A 26,717-nucleotide genomic window follows, 5' to 3' on the forward strand; every position below is an offset into this window, starting at 1 on the left:
GTTTTGTGGTACTTGCAGGTACGCAGGATAAAGTGATGAGCTGGAGACAGAGCAAGGGTTAAACTCAACTTTTATATATATATATATGAATAAAGAGGGAAGCTAACAAAGGTTTTCCGCGCAGGGAAGCCAGACACAAATACACAATATACCAATACTAAACGATACGGCGAGAAGCGACTATATGGTCATGGTATGGCCGGCTACAGGTCCTTGGAACTAAATGGGAACAAACGGAGTGTCACTTATCGATCTCTGACGTCCTGCAGAGTTGTTGTCCGGGAGATGTCTGGCCAGCGCCTCAGCCGCCGGGTCCAGCCAAAGAAGAGTTGCCGAAGGCTTCGGGCATTCCCATGCCCTGGTGCTGGGTGGGCGGTACAGGCCCCGGGCCAGTCCCCCACTGCCGGGGTCGCCTCGTCGGGAGGTGAGGCAGAGGCGGCCGCAGGTCTTGGCGTAAAGGCCGCAGCCGCGGTATGAATCGGGGCAGTGGCGGCCGTGGGTCTTGCTCTACAGGCCGCAGCCGCGGTATGGAGTGGGGTAGTGGCGGCAGTGGGTCTCGCTGTACAGGCCACAGCCGTGGTATGGAGCGGGGCAGTGGCAGCCACGGGTCTCGCTGTACAGGCTGCAGCCACAGTATGGATCAGGGCATTGGCAGCCATGGGTCTCGCTGTACAGGCCGCCGCCGTGGTTTGAGGCAAGGCAGTGGCGGCTGTGGGTCTCGCTCTACAGACCGCTGCCGCGATATGGAGCGGGGCAGTGGCGGCCGCGGGTCTCGCTGTACAGGCCGCAGCCACGGTATGGAGTGGAGTAGTGGCTGCCGTGGGTCTCGCTGTACAGGCCACAGCCGTGGTATGGAGCGGGGCAGTGGCAGCCACGGGTCTCGCTGTACAGGCCGCAGCCACAGTATGGATCAGGGCATTGGCAGCCATGGGTCTCACTGTACAGGCCGCAGCCGTGGTTTGAGGCAAGGCAGAGGCGGCTGTGGGTCTCGGCGTACAGGCCGCAGCCGTGGTATGAAGCGGGGCAGTGGCGGCCGTGGGTCTCGCTGTACAGGCCGCAGCCACGATATGAAGCGGGGCAGTGGCGGCCGCGGGTCTCGCTGTATAGGCCGCAGCCGCGATATGAAGCGGGGCAGTGGCAGCCGCGGGTCTCACTGTACAGGCCGCAGCCGTGGTATGGAGCGGGGCAGTGGCAGCCACGGGTCTCGCTGTACAGGCCGCAGCCGCAGTATGGAGTGGGGTAGTGGCGGCCGTGGGTCTCACTGTACAGGCCACAGCCGTGGTATGGAGCAGGGCAGTGGCAGCCACGGGTCTCACTGTACAGGCTGCAGCAGCAGTATGGAGCGGGGCAGTGGCAGCCACGGGTCTCGCTGTACAGGCCGCTGCCGCAGTATGGATCAGGGCATTGGCAGCCATGGGTCTCGCTGTACAGGCCGCAGCTGTGGTTTGAGGCGAGGCAGAGGCGGCTGCGGGTCTCGGCGTACAGGCCGCAGCCGCGGTATGAAGCGGGGCAGTGGCGGCCGTGGGTCTTGCTGTACAGGCCGCAGTCGCGGTATGAAGCGGGCCAGTGGCAGCCGTGGGTCTCGCTGTACAGGCCGCAGCCGCGATATGAAGCGGGGCAGTGGCGGCCGCGGGTCTCACTGTACAGGCCGCAGCCGCGGTATGGAGCGGGGCAGTGGCGGCCGCAGGTCTCGCTGTACAGGTCGCAACCACGGTATGGAGCGGGGCAGTGGCGGCCACGGGTCTCGCTGTACAGGCCACAGCCGCTGTATGGAGTGGGGCAGTGGCGGCCGTGGGTCTCTGGATATCCTCCATGTGCTGCTCGGCACCATCCACTTCTCTGGTCAGGTGAGCCTCCGTCTCGTCGCCTGTGTCGTTACTCTCGTTCCTGGGCGCCACTTAGACTCCTCCCTCCTGCCTCTCTTCTCCCTTGCTTCTCTCCCTGCCGAGTGTCCCCCACTCAGCTCTACCACTCATTTTATAGTTGCCACGCCCCCTTTCTTCGACCCGCCCCCACCTTTCCGGGTTGATTGTCGGTCCTGGCCTGCAATCATCCCCCCCGGGAACGTGCCCCTGTGGACGTGGGTGACAGCCCCCTAGTTCCGGCCCAGACACACGGCGGGCTCTTTTTCCGGGGCCCTCTCTCCTACACTCTCATCAGGCCCAACTCATTATCCACATACTTATGGCAGACGTGATGGAGGTTTTGGCAATGACAATACATTGCTGGGTCCAGATGTTTTTCTTTGTTAGAAAAGGCTTCTGTCTTCTCACCAATCCCACAGACCAGAAGAAAATGGAACATTGTGGTCACATACAGGACATAATCAGGAGTGGCTGGTGGGCCCCCAGCATTGGCTACCGATTGCAGAACTCGAGCTAGACCATGTTACATTTGCAGCAGCTGCTATTGGGGAGAGGATGCGCGAGAGCCAGTGGTATAGAAGTGCTGACTATTATGGGTGATGGGAGGTGTCTGGTTTTAAGAAATAGAGGCTTATTCAAGGTGAAGATGAGACCCTTCCACTGTGACCATCCATGTACAGTCAGTACAGAACTGACACAGGACTTGTTCCCTTCAAGGATCGTGCAAAACACCAGGGGCATTCATTATGTGTGGAGTAGATGTCAGGGTAGATAAGGGTTCTTTATGGTTACAGCAGTCACACCATGGACAGTCCGAGCCCAGGAGGTAGTAATGGCTGACTATGAGGATCAGATGGTGTCTTTGTTGCCCATAACAACCAATCAGAGATCAGCTTTTATGTATAAAGCAACTCTGCTGATAAGAGTTGAGCTGGGATTGGTGTTTATTAGCAGCCAGTCAGAACATAGCATGACATCAGCCTGCATGGGCCGTAGCCTAAAAATCTGTGTACTGTAAGAAAAGTCCTGATGAGACAATATGGCAGACAAAGGAATCACCCACCGACTTTGATGACCAGAGATCCTGGCTCAGAGGGGGATCCGGAGCCGAGAGCCCTGCGTGACATCTATAACATCCATGTCAAAAGACTGACTGTCACTTCCAAACTAGACAAATTTGAACAGGTGCAAGCTGAGAGTGCCACCTACGTATGTAGCTAATTAAATGACAGCCGCACTCGGAGACACTGTAATATGGAAACATGGAATATATGACATTGGAACGGCATTACTGCTGTAGAAAACAAGTAAAAAAATGAAGGTACTTAGCGCATAAATTGGCCAATTCACGTGATCCCAACAGCCACCACAAGGCGACCTCTTTGTTGGGACCCTAAACCTTACATGATGCCTCTCCCGGGCTAAAAGTGCCATTTATATGGACAGGAAGGATCAAGCTCTATTTAAAACCGCTATATGCCTTTTGACTGAGTGCCCCACCCATCGGTTTATTGCAGTTTTAAATAGAGCTTGATTCCAACTGTCCATATAATTGTAGAGAGGCATCATGTTAGGTTTAGAGTCCCAACAAAGAGGTGTGCCTTGTCATGGCTGTTGGGCTCACATGAATCGGCCAATTTATGCGCTAAGTACCGCCAAGAGTAATGCCGTTCCAATGTCATATATTCCATGCTTCCATAACTCAGCATCTCAGGATGTGGCTGTAGTTTGTTAGAAGTCTATAAAGTTCCAGACAGGGCTGCGGCCTCCCACTGTTGGGGGTCCTAGTGGATATGTTACTGGGTATTCTCCACCTCCTGGATGGTCTCTCGTAGTTGGAGATTACATGTTTCAGTCAAACAAAAAGTGACTGCTCCAGACAGCAGGGACATGGAGCTATACACCAACGGGGGCAGCGGTGCCCAGAAGTCTTCCAGCAGGATTACCAGAGGGGCCACCGAACTGCCCAGCCGGGTCATGAAGGAGCAGAAGCCCAGGCCCGTCTGCCTGTGGAACCAGAAAGCAAAGTGCTAATGGCGGACGATCTACGAGACAATACACAACCCCCAGCAACAACCACAAGAGCCCTTGCTAATGGTGGTCTGCAGTACAGTATGTTACACTGGGAGAAGCACATGAAGGGGAGGCATCTGATTAGGAAACGGCAACCTCCCCCCATGGATTTGGTTGCCGCTGGTATTGCAGTGTGGACTGATTCTGGAATAGCAGCGACATGGACCGCAGTGGAGACAATCAGGTGGCAGCCATGTTCATCTCATGTGCCATTACCACAAAGCGGATGCCAATTTTCTGATGCCAGAGAAACGAGACTCCGCAGCCCCGTAATCGAGACATGGTGATCACTCACCTGAGGACGGTTGGATACAGCTCTGCTGTAAATAGGAAAGCTGTAGTAAATGCCGCTTCTGAGAAACCTTTCCCCAAGATGGCCACCAGGGAGCGCCAAGGACCTGAGAGCAACAACAACAGGGGTTAATTGAGACATGTGGAGGTATATGGGGTGACAGCAGTGAGGTTACAGGAGACATGTGGGGGTATACGGGGTGACAGTGGTGAGGTTACAGTAGACATGTGGGGGTATACGGGGTGACAGCGGCGAGGTTACAGGAGACATGTGGGGGTATACGGGATGACAGCAGTGAGGTTAGAGGAGACATGTGGGGGTATACGGGATGACAGTGGTGAGGTTACAGGAGACATGTGGGGTATACGGGGTGACAGCAGTGAGGTTACAGTAAACATGTGGGGGTATACGAGGTGACAGCGGTGAGGTTACAGGAGACATGTGGGGGTCTACGGGGTGACAGCGGTGAGGTTACAGGAGACATGTGGAGGTATACGAGGTGACAGCGGTGAGGTTACAGGAGACATGTGGGGGTATACGAGGTGACAGTGGTGAGGTTACAGTAGACATGTGAGGGTATACGGGGTGACAGCGGCGAGGTTACAGGAGACGTGGGGTATACGGGATGACAGCAGTGAGGTTAGAGGAGACATGTGGGGGTATACGGGATGACAGTGGTGAGGTTACAGGAGACATGTGGGGTATACGGGGTGACAGCAGTGAGGTTACAGTAGACATGTGGGGGTATACGAGGTGACAGCGGTGAGGTTACAGGAGACATGTGGGGGTCTACGGGGTGACAGCGGTGAGGTTACAGGAGACATGTGGAGGTATACGAGGTGACAGCGGTGAGGTTACAGGAGACATGTGGGGGTATACGAGGTGACAGCAGTGAGGTTACAGGAGACATGTGGGGGTATACGAGGTGACAGCGGTGAGGTTACAGGAGACATGTGGGGGTATACGGGGTGACAGCGGCGAGGTTACAGGAGACATGTGGAGGTATATGGGGTGACAGCAGTGAGGTTACAGGAGACATGTGGGGGTATACGGGGTGACATTGGTGAGGTTACAGGAGACGTGGGGTATACGGGATGACAGCAGTGAGGTTAGAGGAGACATGTGGGGGTATACGGGGTGACAGTGGTGAGGTTACAGGAGACATGTGGGGTATACGGGGTGACAGCAGTGAGGTTACAGGAGACATGTGGAGGTATATGGGGTGACAGCAGTGAGGTTACAGGAGACATGTGGGGGTATACGGGGTGACAGTGGTGAGGTTACAGTAGACATGTGGGGGTATACGGGGTGACAGTGGTGAGGTTACAGTAGACATGTGGGGGTATACGGGGTGACAGTGGTGGGGTTACAGGAGACATGTGGGGTATACGGGGTGACAGCGGCGAGGTTACAGGAGACATGTGGGGGTATATGAGGTGACAGCAGTGAGGTTACAGGAGACGTGGCGTATACGGGGTGACAGCAGTGAGGTTACAGTAGACATGTGGGGGTATACGGGGTGACAGCGGTGAGGTTAGAGGAGACATGTGGGGGGGGTATAAGGGGTGACAGTGGTGAGGTTACAGGAGACATGTGGGGGTATACGAGGTGACAGCGGCGAGGTTACAGGAGACATGTGGGGGTATATGAGGTGACAGCAGTGAGGTTACAGGAGACGTGGGGGTATACGGGGTGACAGTGGTGAGGTTACAGGAGACGTGGCGTATACGGGGTGACAGCGGTGAGGTTACAGTAGACATGTGGGGGTATATGAGGTGACAGCAGTGAGGTTACAGGAGACGTGGGGGTATACGGGGTGACAGTGGTGAGGTTACAGGAGACGTGGCGTATACGGGGTGACAGCGGCGAGGTTACAGGAGACGTGGGGTATACAGGATGACAGCAGTGAGGTTAGAGGAGACATGTGGGGGTATACGGGGTGACAGTGGTGAGGTTACAGGAGACATGTGGGGTATACGGGGTGACAGCGGCGAGGTTACAGGAGACATGTGGGGGTATATGAGGTGACAGCAGTGAGGTTACAGGAGACGTGGCGTATACGGGGTGACAGCAGTGAGGTTACAGTAGACATGTGGGGGTATACAGGGTGACAGCGGTGAGGTTAGAGGAGACATGTGGGGGGGTATACGGGGTGACAGTGGTGAGGTTACAGGAGACATGTGGGGGTATACGAGGTGACAGCGGCGAGGTTACAGGAGACATGTGGGGGTATATGAGGTGACAGCAGTGAGGTTACAGGAGACGTGGGGGTATACGGGGTGACAGTGGTGAGGTTACAGGAGACGTGGCGTATACGGGGTGACAGCGGTGAGGTTACAGTAGACATGTGGGGGTATACGGGGTGACAGCGGTGAGGTTACAGGAGACGTGGGGTATACGGGGTGACAGCAGTGAGGTTACAGTAGACATGTGGGGGTATACGGGGTGACAGCGGTGAGGTTACAGGAGACATGTGGGGGTATACGGGGTGACAGCGGCGAGGTTACAGGAGACATGTAGGGGTATACGGGATGACAGCAGTGAGGTTACAGGAGACATGTGGGGTATACGGGGTGACAGCGGTGAGGTTACAGGAGACATGTGGGGGTATACGGGGTGACAGCGGTGAGGTTACAGGAGACATGTGGAGGTATATGGGGTGACAGCAGTGAGGTTACAGGAGACATGTGGGGTATACGGGGTGACAGCAGTGAGGTTACAGGAGACATGTGGGGTATACGGGGTGACAGCAGTGAGGTTACAGGAGACATGTGGGGGTATACGGGATGACAGCAGTGAGGTTACAGGAGACATGGGTATACGGAATGACAGCAGTGAGGTTACAGGAGACATGTGGGGCTATACGGGGTGACAGCGGTGAGGTTACAGGAGACATGTGGGGGTATACGGGGTGACAGCGGTGAGGTTACAGGAGACATGTGGGGGTATATGAGGTGACAGCGGGAGGTTACAGGAGATTATGTGGGGGTATACGAGGTGACAGCGGCAAGGTTACAGGAGACATGTGGGGGTATACGGGGTGACAGCGGTTAGGTTACAGGAGACATGTGGGGGTATACGAGGTGACAGCAGTGAGGTTACAGGAGACATGTGGGGGTATACGGGGTGACAGCGGAGAGGTTACAGGAGACATGTGGGGGTATACGAGGTGACAGCGGGAGGTTACAGGAGATTATGTGGGGGTATACGAGGTGACAGCGGCGAGGTTACAGGAGACATGTGGGGGTATATGAGGTGACAGCGGCGAGGTTACAGGAGACATGTTGGGTATACGGGATGACAGCGGCGAGGTTACAGGAGACATGTGGGGGTATATGGGGTGACAGCGGCGAGGCTACAGGAGACATGTGGGGGTATACGAGGTGACAGCGGCGAGGTTACAGGAGACATGTGGGGGTATACGAGGTGACAGCGGCGAGGTTACAGGAGACATGTGGGGGTATACGAGGTGACAGCGGTGAGGTAACAGGAGACATGTGGGGGTATACGAGGTGACAGCGGTGAGGTTACAGGAGACATGTGGGGGTATACGAGGTGACAGCGGTGAGGTTACAGGAGACATGTGGGGGTATACGAGGTGACAGCGGTGAGGTAACAGGAGACATGTGGGGGTATACGAGGTGACAGCGGTGAGGTTACAGGAGACATGTGGGGGTATACGAGGTGACAGCGGTGAGGTTACAGGAGACATGTGGGGGTATAAGGAGGAACACCGGTGAGGTTACAGGAGACATGTGGGGGTATACGAGGTGACAGCGGTGAGGTTACAGGAGACATGTGGGGGTATACGAGGTGACAGCGGTGAGGTTACAGGAGACATGTGGGGGTATACGAGGTGACAGCGGCGAGGTTACAGGAGACATGTGGGGGTATATGAGGTGACAGCGGTGAGGTTACAGGAGACATGTGGGGGTATACGAGGTGACAGCGGTGAGGTTACAGGAGACATGTGGGGGTATACGAGGTGACAGCGGCGAGGTTACAGGAGACAAGTGGGGGTATACGAGGTGACAGCGGTGAGGTTACAGGAGACATGTGGGGGTATATGAGGTGACAGCAGTGAGGTTACAGGAGACATGTGGGGGTATACGAGGTGACAGCGGTGAGGTTACAGGAGACATGTGGGGGTATACGAGGTGACAGCGGTGAGGTTACAGGAGACATGTGGGGGTATATGAGGTGACAGCGGTGAGGTTACAGGAGACATGTGGGGGTATACGAGGTGACAGCGGTGAGGTTACAGGAGACATGTGGGGGTATACGAGGTGACAGCGGTGAGGTTACAGGAGACATGTGGGGGTATACGAGGTGACAGCGGTGAGGTTACAGGAGACATGTGGGAGTATACGAGGTGACAGCGGCGAGGTTACAGGAGACATGTGGGGGTATACGAGGTGACAGCGGTGAGGTTACAGGAGACATGTGGGAGTATACGAGGTGACAGCGGTGAGGTTACAGGAGACATGTGGGGGTATACGAGGTGACAGCGGCGAGGTTACAGGAGACATGTGGGGGTATACGAGGTGACAGCGGTGAGGTTACAGGAGACATGTGGGGGTATACGAGGTGACAGCGGTGAGGTTACAGGAGACATGTGGGGGTATACGAGGTGACAGCGGTGAGGTTACAGGAGACATGTGGGGGTATAAGGAGGAACACCAGTGAGTGCACTAAGATTTGTCGGGGTATGTGTTGTGACTGGTCACCTTGTGGCATGGTGCATGTGAGTCCTATGCAGGTTGCAGTGATTATCAGGGACCCTCCTTGGCAGCGCTTGCGCCCGATGCGGTCGAGCAGGAGGTATACCCCGACCTTCGGTGGGATCTCTATGGCTCCAAATATGAAATGTGTGAGAAACGGACTGAGGTTGAATCCAGTGATGTGAAAACTGATGCCGTAATAGCTGAATGCCACACCGAACCTGTGGGAAGCCAAAAATTACCCACAAATCCCCGGCCCAGGGGGCTCCTCCACATGGGCAGCAGGCGGCACACATAGTTATGTAAGTTGTACCCTGGTCCATCAAGTTCAGCCTTTCTCCATCAGTTATACATTATATCACTGATTTAACTATAGCCCACAATGTTCTGTGTATCGAGGAATCATGCGGCACTTGCATAAAAGCTGTTATATTGTCAGCTATTACTACCTCCTGTGGTCAGCATTCCACAGTCTGACTGCTCTAACTGTAAAGAACCCTTTCCTGTTTATGCCATGAACTGGGGTTGTGAGATTGCCCCCCAGTTGTCAGGGATTTATCATATCCCATTTTCCAGTTCCGGTTTAGGAACTTGCAGCTCTCTGGCGCTCCCCTTACCCTCAGGTCAGTCAGGGAACTACACTTAGGATAAGTAGTCACCAGAAAGGCTGCCTTGCCGTGTTCTGGCTATTGGGCACTCTGCAGTGAGGGTAGTATGTATGTTCCCATTCCCAGAGCGGGTAATACACACATAAAACCTTCATTCCATCACTAGCAGAGTCTGCCAAATATCCCAGAACACTTTGCTGCCACCAGTTCCTCATTCTATTTTAAAATTAATATTGGGTCAGCCAACCCACACAGTAGCGTAAATTTAGCACACAGGAAGAGAGGTAAGTTATAGAGCAAAAAAAACAAAACTAGTACATTTTTTATAGATGTACTCCAGAAAATATAGGCAGTGTTTACAAAAATATAAAATGTTACAAAAGAGACAAGATACAGTATATACAGACTATTACAAAATAAAGTGGATTAAAATAAGAACTTACACTTATCAGTCCATGGCACGCCGTGTGGAGGAGGGGCATCTTCCCTAAGGGAAAATGGTCTATCAGCACAGCTTCCTAGCTGGCAAATGACAAATTCCTAATTGGGTATCCTAGCCTTATACTTTCTGTAATGTTAAGTGAGAGTTGTCTTCTGGAACACTCTAGAATCTTCCATTCCTCTACACACAGTTGAGAAATCTGCCTGTCACAGCTGAAACCCCCCCTTCCTCAGCCACAGCTCTGTGTCTGCATCTGAAATAGGACACCAGCCACTTCCTCTGCAAGCGGATTCTTCTCTCTTCCCTTCCCCCCTGCAAGGGATGTTAATTAAGTTGAGTGATAGAATGTCTTTGTTTGAAGCCATGAGGCCAATTCAGTTTTGGGAAATATTAAAAGAAGCCTAGCGCGGACTCCGGTCGTGACCGATAAATGAAACGGACATTTCTGTGATGCGCGCTGATCCGGCTTCCCTACGGCAGCTCTTGCGAAGTTCTAGCAACCCCAGAAACTGAGATATGTATTACTCCCAAACAGTGTAACGGAACTACGGCATGTTTGGTTTTTAAATATTTTATTCAACAAACCAAGAAGAATGATACCATATACATGTTTATACAAGTTACCCCCGGCGAGATATAGTTATAACTTTTACAGTTAGATTGCAACTTGGAGAAAGGGGGGCTGACCCTCTCCAGACTGCCCCTTTGGTGATGTAACCGACCCTAGGCTATAAGATATACCTCCCTTAAAATTCTTGAGTTAAGCTGCAGAGTCCATGCTGAAAGGACTTCCCAGATGAGTGGGGATGTATGGCTGGCTGCCCCTCCCCGGCCACATGGCTTGCCTAAAGACCATTAAGCAACTGTAAGTTTAATTTCTGCTTTTAATCCCATTTATTTTATATTTGCAATGTACATATCTGACGTCTCAACTTTGTAAAATCGTTTTATCTTTATAATCACTGCCCCACTTTGGGGAATAAATCATAAACTTATTAGTCTGTCTTCATGCTCTAAGAAACAAACTTAAGCGCCTTTAAGATAATTACGCTACTGATTGGGTTGGCTTCGAACCCCTCTATTAAGTCTATAACATAAGCAGAGAAACCTGGAGCTGGTGGCGGCATGGTGTGTTTTGGCTGGTTGGGCTAACTGGCAGTGATGGAAGGGTGTCATATGCTGATTGGGTGGCTGTGGCCAAAGCATTGATAATTCCCTCACTGCAGCAGTCTAATTGCCCATGCACAACAAGCAGCCCGTCCGGCGACTAATTATCTCAGGTGTAGTTGCCTGACTGACCTGAGGGTAAGGGGTGCGCCGGAGAGCTGCGAGTTCCAAAGTGGAACTGAAAAGTGGGATATTCATAAATCCCCGCAGTTTGTGGAAGATTGTTAGCAGTGGTGGGACATCCAAAGTAACCACCCTGTGATAAATTGTTAGGGCAAGACTAGCTTGCTGTTTTTTTTGTCACATGGTGCCAGCGGTGGGATTACTAAGATAAGCCCCCACTGTGCCTGTGATAGCCGTGTGTCGGTAATGCGTCGCATCCCTCTGTCCGCTGACATATCCGTGTCCGCGGTGGGCTCGTGACACTTTCTTCTGTCTGACGTCACTGGGTTGGCAGAGCTAGGGAATGTACTCCCCTTTTGAAAGTTACTAGAAAACTTATAAGTGCCATAACTCTGGCTGCAAGGCTCACAGCGTGTTGACAGAAGTATCATGTTATCTCTTGCGAATTTATCTTTCTATTGATACCAATCTAGAAATACCTGCGGGCTAGTGGATGGCGGGACCCCTTTTTTCAATTTCTGGTGGGCACCGAAGCTTCAAAGCCCACCTGTGGATAGCTCTAACCATGCAGTTTCCAAAAATATAAGTTTCCTTCCTCTATGAATATTCGGTGTTATCATATTCGATCCTGAATGAACAAAGGAACTTCCAAAACCATGTGCTGCTGACAGGCCGGATTTGCCTGGTCAAAAGCCACATTCCTGTGGGAGGGGGGAAAGAGTGGGGGTAGAATTACCCACAGGCAGAGAGACTGCCGCTATGTGCCAATCGAACAAGGAGAAAGAGGGAGGGGAATGGGTGGCTGCAGCTTGAGAGGCTCAGTGTTACACTGCACAACCTAATGGGGAGGGCAGCATGTCGGTCAAAAACCAGCTGCAGCCTATAGCTCTGTATGGGTAACTGGAACAATATGAATTAGTTCATATCTCCTGACAGTTTAGCTGCCAGAATCGACTTTCTTCCACAAGTAATGAGTGCCCCTTAGTCCTTAGTATGGTCCTTGGAAGGAAGAAGACCTTGTGCTCCCGGTACAGATCCCAGTGGTCCCTGCTGCTCCCGGTACAGATCCCCGTTGTCCCTGCTGCTTCCGGTACAGATCCCTGCTGTCCCCCCTGCTCCCGGTACAGATCCCCGCTGCTCCCAGTACAGATCCCTGCAGTCCTTGATGCTCCCAGTACAGATCCCTGCATTCCCCCTGCTCCTGGTATAGATCTCTGCGGTCCCCACTGCTCTCGATACAGATCCATGTGGTCCCCACAGCTCCCCGTACAGATCTCTGTGGTCTCCACTGCTCCCAGTACAGGTCCCTGCTGTCCTCGCTGCTATTGGTACAGATACCCGCAGTTCCCGCCACTTCCAGTAGAGATCCCCATGGTCCCCACTGCTCACTGTACAGATCCCCGCCCTCTCTGCTGCTCACTTTACAGATCCCAGCGGTTCCCGCTGCTCCTGGTACAGATCCCCGCAGTTCCCACTGCTCCCGGTACAGATCCTGCGGTCCCCGCTGCTCCCAGTACAGATCCCCGTGGTCCCCGCTGCTCCCAGTACAGATCCCTGCATTCCCTGCTGCTCCCGGTACAGATCCCTGCAGTCCTCACTACTCCGAGTACAGATCCCTGCAGTCCTCACTGCTCCCGGTACAGATCCCTGCGGTCCTCACTGCTCCCAGTTCAGATCCCTGCGGTCCTCACTGCTCTCGGTACAGATACCTGCAGTCTCCACTGCTCCCAGTACAGATCCCTGTGGTTCCCACTGCTCCTGGTACAGATACCTGCAGTCCCCATTGCTCCTGGTACAGATCACTGTGGACCCCACTGCTCCCAGTACAGATCCCTGCAGTCCCCACTGCTGTTTATATCTGTAATGATAATGTAAAATATCATGCATGATTTCTACGGAACATTCCAGAATCATCCATTCTCTACACTTTTTCTAGAACATTCAGTTACATAGAGCCAAGCGACTCCCTTCCTCCCCCCTTAGCAGCTGCAGCGTGTGTGTTCTCTGCCTGCATGTAACACCCTGTAACCTGAAGCTACAGCTAACTCCCTCCTTCCTGTCACCCCCCTCCCAAAGGAATGTTAATTAGCTAGTAGAAAGAATTCTTTTTGTCTAAGAGAAACATGTGCTCTCATAGATATATATGGGAGATAGTAAAATGGGCCTACCTCGGACTCAGTCCATGACAGAAATATGAAACTGACATATTGGCACGTGCTCCGATCAGGCTTCACTACAGTGGTTCTTGCTAAATCCTCGCATCAACAGAACCAGAGAAATGGAGTTCTCCTGGACCGAGCGGCATAGACAGCTAGTGTTTGATGTCATTACAAAGCTAATTTCAATACAAAATGAATGATAGGTCTGTCTTTATTCTACTAGGTTCTCAAGCTCAGTTATATAGCCGAGAAGGTTTCAGAGCCAAATTTGCAACTTAGAAAAAGGGAAGGACCCCGGTAACTCAGCCCCTTTTATGATGTCATGACCCAGAACTAAAGAGTACACTCACTCAGTCGGGAGGTCAGTCTACACGGAGAACCTGAGACACACAGCCACACTGTCATGCATGGCGACGTATGGCCCATTCCCAACCTGATTCGCTGGAATGATCTAAGTACCATGTGAGTGTTTTCTTCTTTAACCTTGTTTTATTTTTAATTGCTTGTACATATTTTAATTGTCTCAGATTGTTACATCTTTTTTTATGCCTTGTAAACACTGCCAATCTTTTGGGAATAAACTATAAACTTTATTAGTTCTGCCTCCATGCTCTTCATCCGCCTATAAGCTAATTACGCTACTGATTCGGGTTTGCTTCGAACCCCTCTATTAATTTTAAATATTAATCGGAGAAATCTGAAGCTGGTGGCAGCGAAGTGTGTTTTGGCTGGTTGGGCTAGCTGGCGGTGACGGAATGGGGTTTTATAAGCTGATTGTGTGGCTGCGGCCAGAGCATTTATAATTCCCTCACTGCAGCACGCCTAACAGCCAGCCCACAGTGAGCGGCCCGTCCAGTGACCAATTATCCCAGGTGTAGTTCCCTAACTGACCTGAGGGTAAGCGGGGCACCGGAGAGCTGCAAGTTCCAAAGTGGAACTGAAAAGTGGGATAGCCATAAATCCCGACAGCTTGTAACAGATTGTGGCAGTGGTGGGATAACTAAAATAAAACCCCCTGCGGTAAATTGTTAGGGCCAGACTAGCTTGCTATTTTTTATCACATGGTGCCAGCGGTGGGATAACTAAGATAAGCCCCCCTGTGCTTGTGATAGCCGTGTACAGCCAAAGGGCACATCCCCTGGTCCATGACATACTGGTGGTACCAGGTGGGATCCTGACAATATCCCATTTAGAGAACATACCATTTATGACGACTCTTTGTTTCTTGTAACTTAGCAAATTCCTTACCCATCTGCATATGATTAGTCCCGGCTTCTGTAGCTTCAGATCTGCAATTACCTTTTCGTAGACACCGGCCATGTTGTCAGACACGACTTATTCTTCATGAATCCCCCATGCTGGTTGTCAGTTATTACTTTATTCTCTGTAGTATATCTCTGCGGTGATTTCTTATAACACCGTCATATATGTCACACTACCAATGTCCTGACTCCACCTCCTTACCTTTCTTATATACCGGTGCCGTGTCAGCCTCCTCCAATCCCGTGGTACCACCCCATGTTACAAGAGAGTCTAAGAATATTACATACAGTGGTCTGTCAATTATTGAGCTCAGCTGTCACAGGTTTACCGTGACAGAGAGGAGCCAGAAGACCACAGCGTCTGATTTCTGCTACTCCTGCACTGATTAGAAGAACTTCATCTTCATAATGTATTAAATGGTGCAGGTTTCTGTTAGCAGGACAGTGGTTGATCTGCTCAGTTGAGAGCTCCTGGAAGCTTTCTTGCATTAAGGCTCTCAGCTGTGCACTGTTAGCCACTCCCAACTCCTATATAATCTGGGCCTTGACTAGCACTCATTGTCACAGTTAGTTTTTGCTGCATGGCTGGAGGTTGTTGTTGGTTATTATAGAAGATGGCATTTGGTGGATTTATCTGTGACTGTTGCTAGGTTTTGAGTGTGTGATAATTTTCTTTCTTCTCCTACTTTGCTTTAACCCCATCGTCCACTCCCAGGTGCATTCCTCTGTTGTCTGTTGTGAGTTCATTTTCCCCTTCACTACTGAGGCCCGAGGAACTCCCACTTCTGGTAAAGAAAGGTAGTGAGCCTGATTATCAAACACCTGAGCCTAATGATGATGACTGGCTGAGTGGAGTTACTGACTGGATATAAGGCTGCCAACGCCCTTCTGCCCTGTGGGTGATTTCTCTGTGGGATCCTTGGAGACCAGTCTGAATTCCTGCTCTTCTAAAGCTAAGATTTCTGCTTGGCTTTTTGCATTTGTGCTTTGACTTTGTTTTGCTTTGTTTTTCTGGATTTCTGCCATTCCCTGCTGGGGTGAGCTGAATTCCTTTAGCTCTGTCTTCTGAAAATACCTGAGTGCTGATTTAGTTTTTGAAGCCTAGCTGCTTCAGGGTCTTTTTCCATATCAGCTTGTTGGCTTATGTCTTTGATAGGGTTTTGGCAGATTGCAGACAGCAACCTTCCTTTCCTGTTCTGTTTAGTTAGCTTGGGCCCCATCGTTTGCTCAGCCTATTTTTCTATCTGTGTGAGTGGTTTTTCATCTTGTGTCACCGTCATTATATGTTGGGGGCTGCCTTTTACTTTGGGGTCTGCTCTGGGGCAGTTTAGATTTCCTTTTCTGTCTTTAGGCTATTTAGCTCTCCGGCTGTGATCGAGGGGTCTAGGGCACCGTAGGAACCCCCCACGGCTACTGCTAGTTGTGTTGATAGGTTCAGGGGTCTGCAATCTGATAGTTGCCAACTTCTCTGGTTTTCTGGACGTAGCTTCTATTTTTGTATCTGCCTCCTACGGTGACTCAATCATAACAGTTGTCTGAGTGAGTATATTTGTATATTTGTATGATTGGTATTTTCCTTTATCCCTGTTCATATTACCTTTTTAATCTGGCTGGTGTATTACTGTACACTACTACTCCCCTCTGGGTGGGGGAAGGGTAGAGATTGAGTGCGGATTCAAGAATAAGGTTAGGTACGTGGCCCCGGCGTCTTCACCATCAGAAGTAATCCAGGGAGCATGGCGAGCTAGACCGCCCCTAGCATTAGGGACAGGGAAGGAGCCCCTCTGCCTCCTAATTGCAGTGTGTATTAGCACACACGGACCCGATGTGATTGTGCGTCCATCCAGTTGATGCATCTGCTGGTGTCAACGGACTGTTCACCCATACGGGCCCAATAGCGGTCGCAACCTCTGCAACCGTGGTCTTTACACTATTGTATGTGGATAAGAAGGACAAACCTGAGCTAAATTGGGTGCAGAGAAGAGCAACCTTGGATTTTATGGGAATGGATGACTGCAGGAGATGACTTATTAAACTTGAGGTTATTCCATTATGAAGGCTGAGGGGCGATCTTATGACAATGTAGAAATACTGTATGAGGGGACAGTAGGGGTCTGCATAATGGTCATTACACCTAGCCCTGTGTCACAAGGAGAGGTCCTGTACGTCTAGAGAAAAGAAGATTCAATCATAATCACACACTGATTCTTTACTGTAAGAGCAGTGAGACTATGGAACTCTTTGCCACATGCTGGGTTAGAGGTTAAACTTGGACTTCTGCCGGCCTTGTACTTGATCCGGGGAACACTGTGAGAATCAGGCGGTGGCATCAGAGTGGTAGGAGGAGATTATCCAAAGTCCCAATGTCAGTGGGGCCAGACGTCATTTAATTTTCATAGCGTCCCCCTGGATCCAGAATTGGACAGACCTGCAGCGGCTCTCCCTCCTCTCCCCATTAAGAACACAAAAAGGCGGGATAAAACAGATTATCTCTCTCACCAAAACGCCACATGTCTCCACCAACATTCTGCACCCCGAATCTGCAGAGACCGCAGACCCACTATGCATCCCCAAGAGTAGTAGTGGGGTGTCCTACCACATAACCCCAAGACACAGGGTGTTCTTCCTGAGTTGTCGGATCCTCACAAGATCCCAGAAGTTGTATCCTCTAACCTCCAACGAGACCGTCTTCTGCAGAACCTGCCACAGAGGAAGCGAGATAATTACCCTCCCCTCCACCCTGCATATAGCACCCTGACTTCTCCTGTACTCCCCTCCACCCAGTATATAGCACCCCGACTTCTCCTGTACTCTCCTCCACCCAGTATATAGCACCCCGACTTCTCCTGTACTCTCCTCCACCCTGCATATAGCACCCTGACTTCTCCTGTACTCCCCTCCACCCAGTATATAGCACCCTGACTTCTGTACTCTCCTCCACCCAGTATATAGCACCCTGACTTCTCCTGTACTCTCCTCCACCCAGTATATAGCGCCCTGACTTCTCCTATACACTCCTCCACCCAGTATATAGCACCCTGACTTCTCCTGTACTCCCCTCCACCCAGTATATAGCACCCCGACTTCTCCTGTACTCTCCTCCACCCAGTATATAGCACCCCGACTTCTCCTGTACTCTCCTCCACCCTGCATATAGCACCCTGACTTCTCCTGTACTCCCCTCCACCCAGTATATAGCACCCTGACTTCTGTACTCTCCTCCACCCAGTATATAGCACCCTGACTTCTCCTGTACTCTCCTCCACCCAGTATATAGCACCCTGACTTCTCCTATACACTCCTCCACCCAGTATATAGCACCCTGACTTCTCCTGTACTCTCCTCCACCCAGTATATAGCACCCTGACTTCTCCTATACGCTCCTCCACCCTGCATATAGCACCCTGACTTCTCCTGTACTCTCCTCCACCCAGTATATAGCACCCTGACTTCTCCTATACACTCCTCCACCCAGTATATAGCACCCTGACTTCTCCTGTACTCTCCTCCACCCAGTATATAGCACCCTGACTTCTCCTGTACTCTCCTCCACCCTGCATATAGCACCCTGACTTCTCCTGTACTCCCCTCCACCCAGTATATAGCACCCTGACTTCTGTACTCTCCTCCACCCAGTATATAGCACCCTGACTTCTCCTGTACTCTCCTCCACCCAGTATATAGCACCCTGACTTCTCCTATACACTCCTCCACCCAGTATATAGCACCCTGACTTCTCCTGTACACTCCTCCACCCAGTATATAGCACCCTGACTTCTCCTGTACTCTCCTCCACCCAGTATATAGCACCCTGACTTCTCCTGTACTCTCCTCCACCCAGTATATAGCACCCTGACTTCTCCTGTACTCTCCTCCACCCAGTATATAGCACCCTGACTTCTCCTGTACCTCCTCCACCCAGTATATAGCACCCTGACGTCTCCTATACTTTCCTCCACCCAGTATATAGCACCCTGACGTCTCTTGTACGCTCCTCCTCCCAGTATATAGCACCCTGACTTCTCCTGTACTCTCCTCCACCCAGTATATAGCACCCTGACTTCTCCTGTACTCTCCTCCACCCAGTATATAGCACCCTGACTTCTCCTGTACTCTCCTCCACCCAGTATATAGCACCATGACTTCTCCTGTACTGTCCTCCACCCAGCATATAGCACCCTGACTTCTCCTGTACGCTCCTCCACCCAGTATATAGCACCCTGACTTCTACTGTACTCTCCTCCACCCAGTATATAGCACCCTGACTTCTCCTGTACTCTCCTTCACCCAGTATATAGCACCCTGACTTCTCCTGTACTCTCCTCCACCCAGTATATAGCACCCTGACTTCTCCTGTACTCTCCTCCACCCAGTATATAGCGCCCTGACTTCTCCTGTACACTCCTCCACCCAGTATATAGCAGCCCGACTTCTCCTGTACTGTCCTCCACCCAGCATATAGCACCCTGACTTCTCCTGTACGCTCCTCCACCCAGTATATAGCAGCCCGACTTCTCCTGTACTGTCCTCCACCCAGCATATAGCACCCTGACTTCTCCTGTACGCTCCTCCACCCAGTATATAGCACCCTGACTTCTACTGTACTCTCCTCCACCCAGTATATAGCACCCTGACTTCTCCTGTACTCTCCTTCACCCAGTATATAGCACCCTGACTTCTCCTGTACTCTCCTCCACCCAGTATATAGCACCCTGACTTCTCCTGTACTCTCCTCCACCCAGTATATAGCACCCTGACTTCTCCTGCACTCTCCTCCACCCAGTATATAGCACCATGACTTCTCCTGTACTCTCCTCCACCCAGTATATAGCACCCTGACTTCTCCTGTACTCTCCTCCACCCAGTATATAGCACCCTGACTTCTCCTGTACTCTCCTTCACCCAGTATATAGCACCCTGACTTCTCTTGTATGCTCCTCCACCCAGTATATACCACCCTGACTTCTCCTGTACTCTCCTCCACCCAGTATATAGCGCCCTGACTTCTCCTGTACTCTCCTTCACCCAGTATATAGCACCCTGACTTCTCCTGTACTCTCCTCCACCCAGTATATAGCACCCTGACTTCTCCTGTACTCTCCTCCACCCAGTATATAGCACCCTGACTTCTCCTGTACTCTCCTTCACCCAGTATATAGCACCCTGACTTCTCTTGTATGCTCCTCCACCCAGTATATACCACCCTGACTTCTCCTGTACTCTCCTCCACCCAGTATATAGCGCCCTGACTTCTCCTGTACTCTCCTCCACCCAGTATATAGCACCCTGACTTCTCCTGTACTCTCCTCCACCCAGTATATAGCACCCTGACTTCTCCTGTACTCTCCTTCACCCAGTATATAGCACCCTGACTTCTCTTGTATGCTCCTCCACCCAGTATATACCACCCTGACTTCTCCTGTACTCTCCTCCACCCAGTATATAGCACCCTGACTTCTCCTGTACTCTCCTTCACCCAGTATATAGCACCCTGACTTCTCTTGTATGCTCCTCCACCCAGTATATAGCACCCTGACTTCTCCTGTACTCTCCTCCACCCAGTATATAGCGCCCTGACTTCTCCTGTACTCTCCTCCACCCAGTATATAGCACCCTGACTTCTCCTGTACTCTCCTCCACCCAGTATATAGCACCCTAACTTCTCCTGTACACTCCTCCACCCAGTATATAGCACCCTGACTTCTCCTGTACTCTCCTTCACCCAGTATATAGCACCCTGACTTCTCTTGTATGCTCCTCCACCCAGTATATAGCACCCTGACTTCTCCTGTACTCTCCTCCACCCAGTATATAGCACCCTGACTTCTCCTGTACTCTCCTTCACCCAGTATATAGCACCCTGACTTCTCCTGTACTCTCCTCCACCCAGTATATAGCACCCCGACTTCTCCTGTACTCTCCTCCACCCTGCATATAGCACCCTGACTTCTCCTGTACTCCCCTCCACCCAGTATATAGCACCCTGACTTCTGTACTCTCCTCCACCCAGTATATAGCACCCTGACTTCTCCTGTACTCTCCTCCACCCAGTATATAGCACCCTGACTTCTCCTATACACTCCTCCACCCAGTATATAGCACCCTGACTTCTCCTGTACTCTCCTCCACCCAGTATATAGCACCCTGACTTCTCCTGTACTCTCCTCCACCCTGCATATAGCACCCTGACTTCTCCTGTACTCCCCTCCACCCAGTATATAGCACCCTGACTTCTGTACTCTCCTCCACCCAGTATATAGCACCCTGACTTCTCCTGTACTCTCCTCCACCCAGTATATAGCACCCTGACTTCTCCTATACACTCCTCCACCCAGTATATAGCACCCTGACTTCTCCTGTACACTCCTCCACCCAGTATATAGCACCCTGACTTCTCCTGTACTCTCCTCCACCCAGTATATAGCACCCTGACTTCTCCTGTACTCTCCTCCACCCAGTATATAGCACCCTGACTTCTCCTGTACTCTCCTCCACCCAGTATATAGCACCCTGACTTCTCCTGTACCTCCTCCACCCAGTATATAGCACCCTGACGTCTCCTATACTTTCCTCCACCCAGTATATAGCACCCTGACGTCTCTTGTACGCTCCTCCTCCCAGTATATAGCACCCTGACTTCTCCTGTACTCTCCTCCACCCAGTATATAGCACCCTGACTTCTCCTGTACTCTCCTCCACCCAGTATATAGCACCCTGACTTCTCCTGTACTCTCCTCCACCCAGTATATAGCACCATGACTTCTCCTGTACTGTCCTCCACCCAGCATATAGCACCCTGACTTCTCCTGTACGCTCCTCCACCCAGTATATAGCACCCTGACTTCTCCTGTACGCTCCTCCACCCAGTATATAGCACCCTGACTTCTACTGTACTCTCCTCCACCCAGTATATAGCACCCTGACTTCTCCTGTACTCTCCTTCACCCAGTATATAGCACCCTGACTTCTCCTGTACTCTCCTCCACCCAGTATATAGCACCCTGACTTCTCCTGTACTCTCCTCCACCCAGTATATAGCGCCCTGACTTCTCCTGTACACTCCTCCACCCAGTATATAGCAGCCCGACTTCTCCTGTACTGTCCTCCACCCAGCATATAGCACCCTGACTTCTCCTGTACGCTCCTCCACCCAGTATATAGCAGCCCGACTTCTCCTGTACTGTCCTCCACCCAGCATATAGCACCCTGACTTCTCCTGTACGCTCCTCCACCCAGTATATAGCACCCTGACTTCTACTGTACTCTCCTCCACCCAGTATATAGCACCCTGACTTCTCCTGTACTCTCCTTCACCCAGTATATAGCACCCTGACTTCTCCTGTACTCTCCTCCACCCAGTATATAGCACCCTGACTTCTCCTGCACTCTCCTCCACCCAGTATATAGCACCATGACTTCTCCTGTACTCTCCTCCACCCAGTATATAGCACCCTGACTTCTCCTGTACTCTCCTCCACCCAGTATATAGCACCCTGACTTCTCCTGTACTCTCCTTCACCCAGTATATAGCACCCTGACTTCTCTTGTATGCTCCTCCACCCAGTATATACCACCCTGACTTCTCCTGTACTCTCCTCCACCCAGTATATAGCGCCCTGACTTCTCCTGTACTCTCCTTCACCCAGTATATAGCACCCTGACTTCTCCTGTACTCTCCTCCACCCAGTATATAGCACCCTGACTTCTCCTGTACTCTCCTCCACCCAGTATATAGCACCCTGACTTCTCCTGTACTCTCCTTCACCCAGTATATAGCACCCTGACTTCTCTTGTATGCTCCTCCACCCAGTATATACCACCCTGACTTCTCCTGTACTCTCCTCCACCCAGTATATAGCGCCCTGACTTCTCCTGTACTCTCCTCCACCCAGTATATAGCACCCTGACTTCTCCTGTACTCTCCTCCACCCAGTATATAGCACCCTGACTTCTCCTGTACTCTCCTTCACCCAGTATATAGCACCCTGACTTCTCTTGTATGCTCCTCCACCCAGTATATACCACCCTGACTTCTCCTGTACTCTCCTCCACCCAGTATATAGCACCCTGACTTCTCCTGTACTCTCCTTCACCCAGTATATAGCACCCTGACTTCTCTTGTATGCTCCTCCACCCAGTATATAGCACCCTGACTTCTCCTGTACTCTCCTCCACCCAGTATATAGCGCCCTGACTTCTCCTGTACTCTCCTCCACCCAGTATATAGCACCCTGACTTCTCCTGTACTCTCCTCCACCCAGTATATAGCACCCTAACTTCTCCTGTACACTCCTCCACCCAGTATATAGCACCCTGACTTCTCCTGTACTCTCCTTCACCCAGTATATAGCACCCTGACTTCTCTTGTATGCTCCTCCACCCAGTATATAGCACCCTGACTTCTCCTGTACTCTCCTCCACCCAGTATATAGCACCCTGACTTCTCCTGTACTCTCCTTCACCCAGTATATAGCACCCTGACTTCTCTTGTATGCTCCTCCACCCAGTATATAGCACCCTGACTTCTCCTGTACTCTCCTCCACCCAGTATATAGCACCCTAACTTCTCCTGTGCTCTCCTCCACCCAGTATATAGCACCCTAACTTCTCCTGTACACTCCTCCACCCAGTATATAGCACCCTGACTTCTGTACTCTCCTCCACCCAGTATATAGCACCCTGACTTCTCCAGTACTCTCCTTCACCCAGTATATAGCACCCTGACTTCTCCTGTACTCTCCTCCACCCAGTATATAGCACCCTGACTTCTCCTGTACTCTCCTCCACCCAGTATATAGCACCCTGACTTCTCCTGTACTATCCTCCACCCAGTATATAGCACCCTGACTTCTCCTGTACTCTCCTCCACCCAGTATATAGCACCCTGACTTCTCCTGTACTCTCCTCCACCCAGTATATAGCACCCTGACTTCTCCTGTACTCTCCTCCACCCAGTATATAGCACCCTGACGTCTCCTGTACTCTCCTCCACCCAGTATATAGCACCCTGACTTCTCCTGTACACTCCTCCACCCAGTATATAGCAACCGGACTTCTCCTGTACTCTCCTTCACCCAGTATATAGCAGCCCGACTTCTCCTGTACGCTCCTCCACCCTGTATATAGCACCCTGACTTCTCCTGTACACTCCTCCACCCAGTATATAGCAACCGGACTTCTCCTGTACTCTCCTCCACCCAGTATATAGCACCCTGACTTCTCCTGTACGCTCCTCCACCCAGTATATAGCACCCTGACTTCTCCTGTACACTCCTCCACCCTGTATATAGCACCCTGACTTCTCCTGTACTCTCCTCCACCCTGTATATAGCACCCTGACTTCTCCTGTGCTCTCCTCCACCCAGTATATAGCACCCTGACTTCTCCTGTACACTCCTCCACCCAGTATATAGCACCCTGACTTCTCCTGTACTCTCCTCCACCCAGTGTATAGCACCCTGACTTCTCCTGTACTCTCCTCCACCCAGTATATAGCACCCTGACTTCTCCTGTACTCTCCTCCACCCAGTATATAGCACCCTGACTTCTCCTGTACTCTCCTTCACCCAGTATATAGCACCCTGACTTCTCTTGTATGCTCCTCCACCCAGTATATAGCGCCCTGACTTCTCCTGTACTCTCCTCCACCCAGTATATAGCACCCTGACTTCTCCTGTACTCTCCTCCACCCAGTATATAGCACCCTAACTTCTCCTGTACACTCCTCCACCCAGTATATAGCACCCTGACTTCTCCTGTACTCTCCTTCACCCAGTATATAGCACCCTGACTTCTCTTGTATGCTCCTCCACCCAGTATATAGCACCCTGACTTCTCCTGTACTCTCCTCCACCCAGTATATAGCACCCTGACTTCTCCTGTACTCTCCTTCACCCAGTATATAGCACCCTGACTTCTCCTGTACTCTCCTCCACCTAGTATATAGCACCCCGACTTCTCTTGTACTCTCCTCCACCCAGTATATAGCACCCTGACTTCTCCTGTACCTCCTCCACCCAGTATATAGCACCCTGACTTCTCCAGTACTCTCCTCCACCCAGTATATAGCACCCTGACTTCTCCTGTACTCTCCTCCACCCAGTATATAGCACCCTGACGTCTCCTGTACTCTCCTCCACCCAGTATATAGCACCCTGACTTCTCCTGTACACTCCTCCACCCAGTATATAGTACCCTGATGTCTCCTGTACTCTCCTGCACCCAGTATATAGCACCCTGACTTCTCCTGTGCTCTCGTCCACCCAGCATATAGCACCCTGACGTCTCCTGTACTCTCCTACACCCAGTATATAGCACCCTGACTTCTCCAGTACTCTCCTCCACCCAGTATATAGCACCCTGACTTCTCCTGTACGCTCCTCCACCCAGTATATAGCACCCTGACTTCTCCTGTTCTCTCCTCCACCCAGTATATAGCACCCCGACTTCTCCTGTACTCTCCTCCACCCTGTATATAGCACCCTGACTTCTCCTGTACTCTCCTCCACCCAGTATATAGCACCCTGACTTCTCCTGTACGCTTCTCCACCCAGTATATAGCACCCTGACTTCTCCTGTACTCTCCTCCACCCAGTATATAGCACCCTGACTTCTCCTGTACTCTCCTCCACCTAGTATATAGCACCCTGACTTCTCCTGTACTCTCCTCCACCCAGTATATAGCACCCTGACTTCTCCTGTACGCTTCTCCACCCAGTATATAGCACCCTGACTTCTCCTGTACTCTCCTCCACCCAGTATATAGCACCCTGACTTCTCCTGTACTCTCCTCCACCCTGTATATAGCACCCTGACTTCTCCTGTACTCTCCTCCACCCAGTATATAGCACCCTGACTTCTCCTGTACGCTTCTCCACCCAGTATATAGCACCCTGACTTCTCCTGTACTCTCCTCCACCCAGTATATAGCACCCTGACTTCTCCTGTACTCTCCTCCACCCAGTATATAGCACCCTGACTTCTCCTGTACTCTCCTCCACCCAGTATATAGCACCCTGACTTCTCCTGTACTCTCCTCCACCCTGTATATAGCGCCCTGACTTCTCCTGTACACTCCTCCACCCTGTATATAGCACCTGACTTCTCCTGTACTCTCCTCCACCCAGTATATAGCACCCTGACTTCTCCTGTACTCTCCTCCACCCAGTATATAGCACCCTGACTTCTCCTGTACTCTCCTCCACCCAGTATATAGCACCCTGACTTCTCCTGTTCTCTCCTCCACCCAGTATATAGCACCCTGACTTCTCCTGTACTCTCCTCCACCCAGTATATAGTACCCTGACTTCTCCTGTACTCTCCTCCACCCAGTATATAGCACCCTGACTTCTCCTGTTCTCTCCTCCACCCAGTATATAGCACCCTGACTTCTCCTGTACTCTCCTCCACCCAGTATATAGCACCCTGACTTCTCCTGTACTCTCCTCCACCCTGTATATAGCGCCCTGACTTCTCCTGTACACTCCTCCACCCTGTATATAGCACCCTGACTTCTCCTGTACTCTCCTCCACCCAGTATATAGCACCCTGACTTCTCCTGTACTCTCCTCCACCCAGTATATAGCACCCTGACGTCTCCTGTACACTCCTCCACCCAGTATATAGCACCCTGACTTCTCCTGTACTCTCCTCCACCCAGTATATAGCACCCTGACTTCTCCTGTACTCTCCTCCACCCTGTATATAGCACCCTGACTTCTCCTGTACTCTCCTCCACCCAGTATATAGCACCTTGACTTCTCCTGTACTCTCCTCCACCCAGTATATAGCACCCTGACTTCTCCTGTACACTCCTCCACCCAGTATATAGCACCCTGACTTCTCCTGTACTCTCCTCCACCCAGTATATAGCACCCTGACTTCTCCTGTACTCTCCTCCACCCTGTATATAGCACCCTGACTTCTCCTGTACTCTCCTCCACCCAGTATATAGCACCCTGACTTCTCCTGTACTCTCCTCCACCCAGTATATAGCACCCTGACTT

The 26,717-nt window shown here is 51.4% G+C and overlaps 1 protein-coding gene across 1 annotated transcript in view; it reads right to left on the minus strand.

Moving 5' to 3' along the window:
• Window positions 1–3,557: 3,557 nt before the first annotated feature.
• SLC22A7 (solute carrier family 22 member 7) overlaps window positions 3,558–26,717 on the minus strand; it is a 137,415-nt gene continuing 114,255 nt past the window's right edge. The window contains exons 6-9 of the mRNA XM_073563501.1: window positions 17,309–17,412; window positions 8,958–9,172; window positions 4,234–4,336; window positions 3,558–3,872 (exon numbers count right to left, since the gene is read on the minus strand). Coding sequence (XP_073419602.1) covers window positions 3,662–3,872; window positions 4,234–4,336; window positions 8,958–9,172; window positions 17,309–17,412 — 633 coding nt within the window. The 3' untranslated portion in view covers window positions 3,558–3,661. The remainder of the gene's footprint in view (window positions 3,873–4,233; window positions 4,337–8,957; window positions 9,173–17,308; window positions 17,413–26,717) is intronic.

Source organism: Dendrobates tinctorius, unplaced genomic scaffold (genome assembly GCF_039654945.1).
Source record: "Dendrobates tinctorius isolate UK_male_01 unplaced genomic scaffold, ASM3965494v1 ptg000393l, whole genome shotgun sequence".
NCBI classification, from domain to species: Eukaryota; Metazoa; Chordata; class Amphibia; order Anura; family Dendrobatidae; genus Dendrobates; species Dendrobates tinctorius.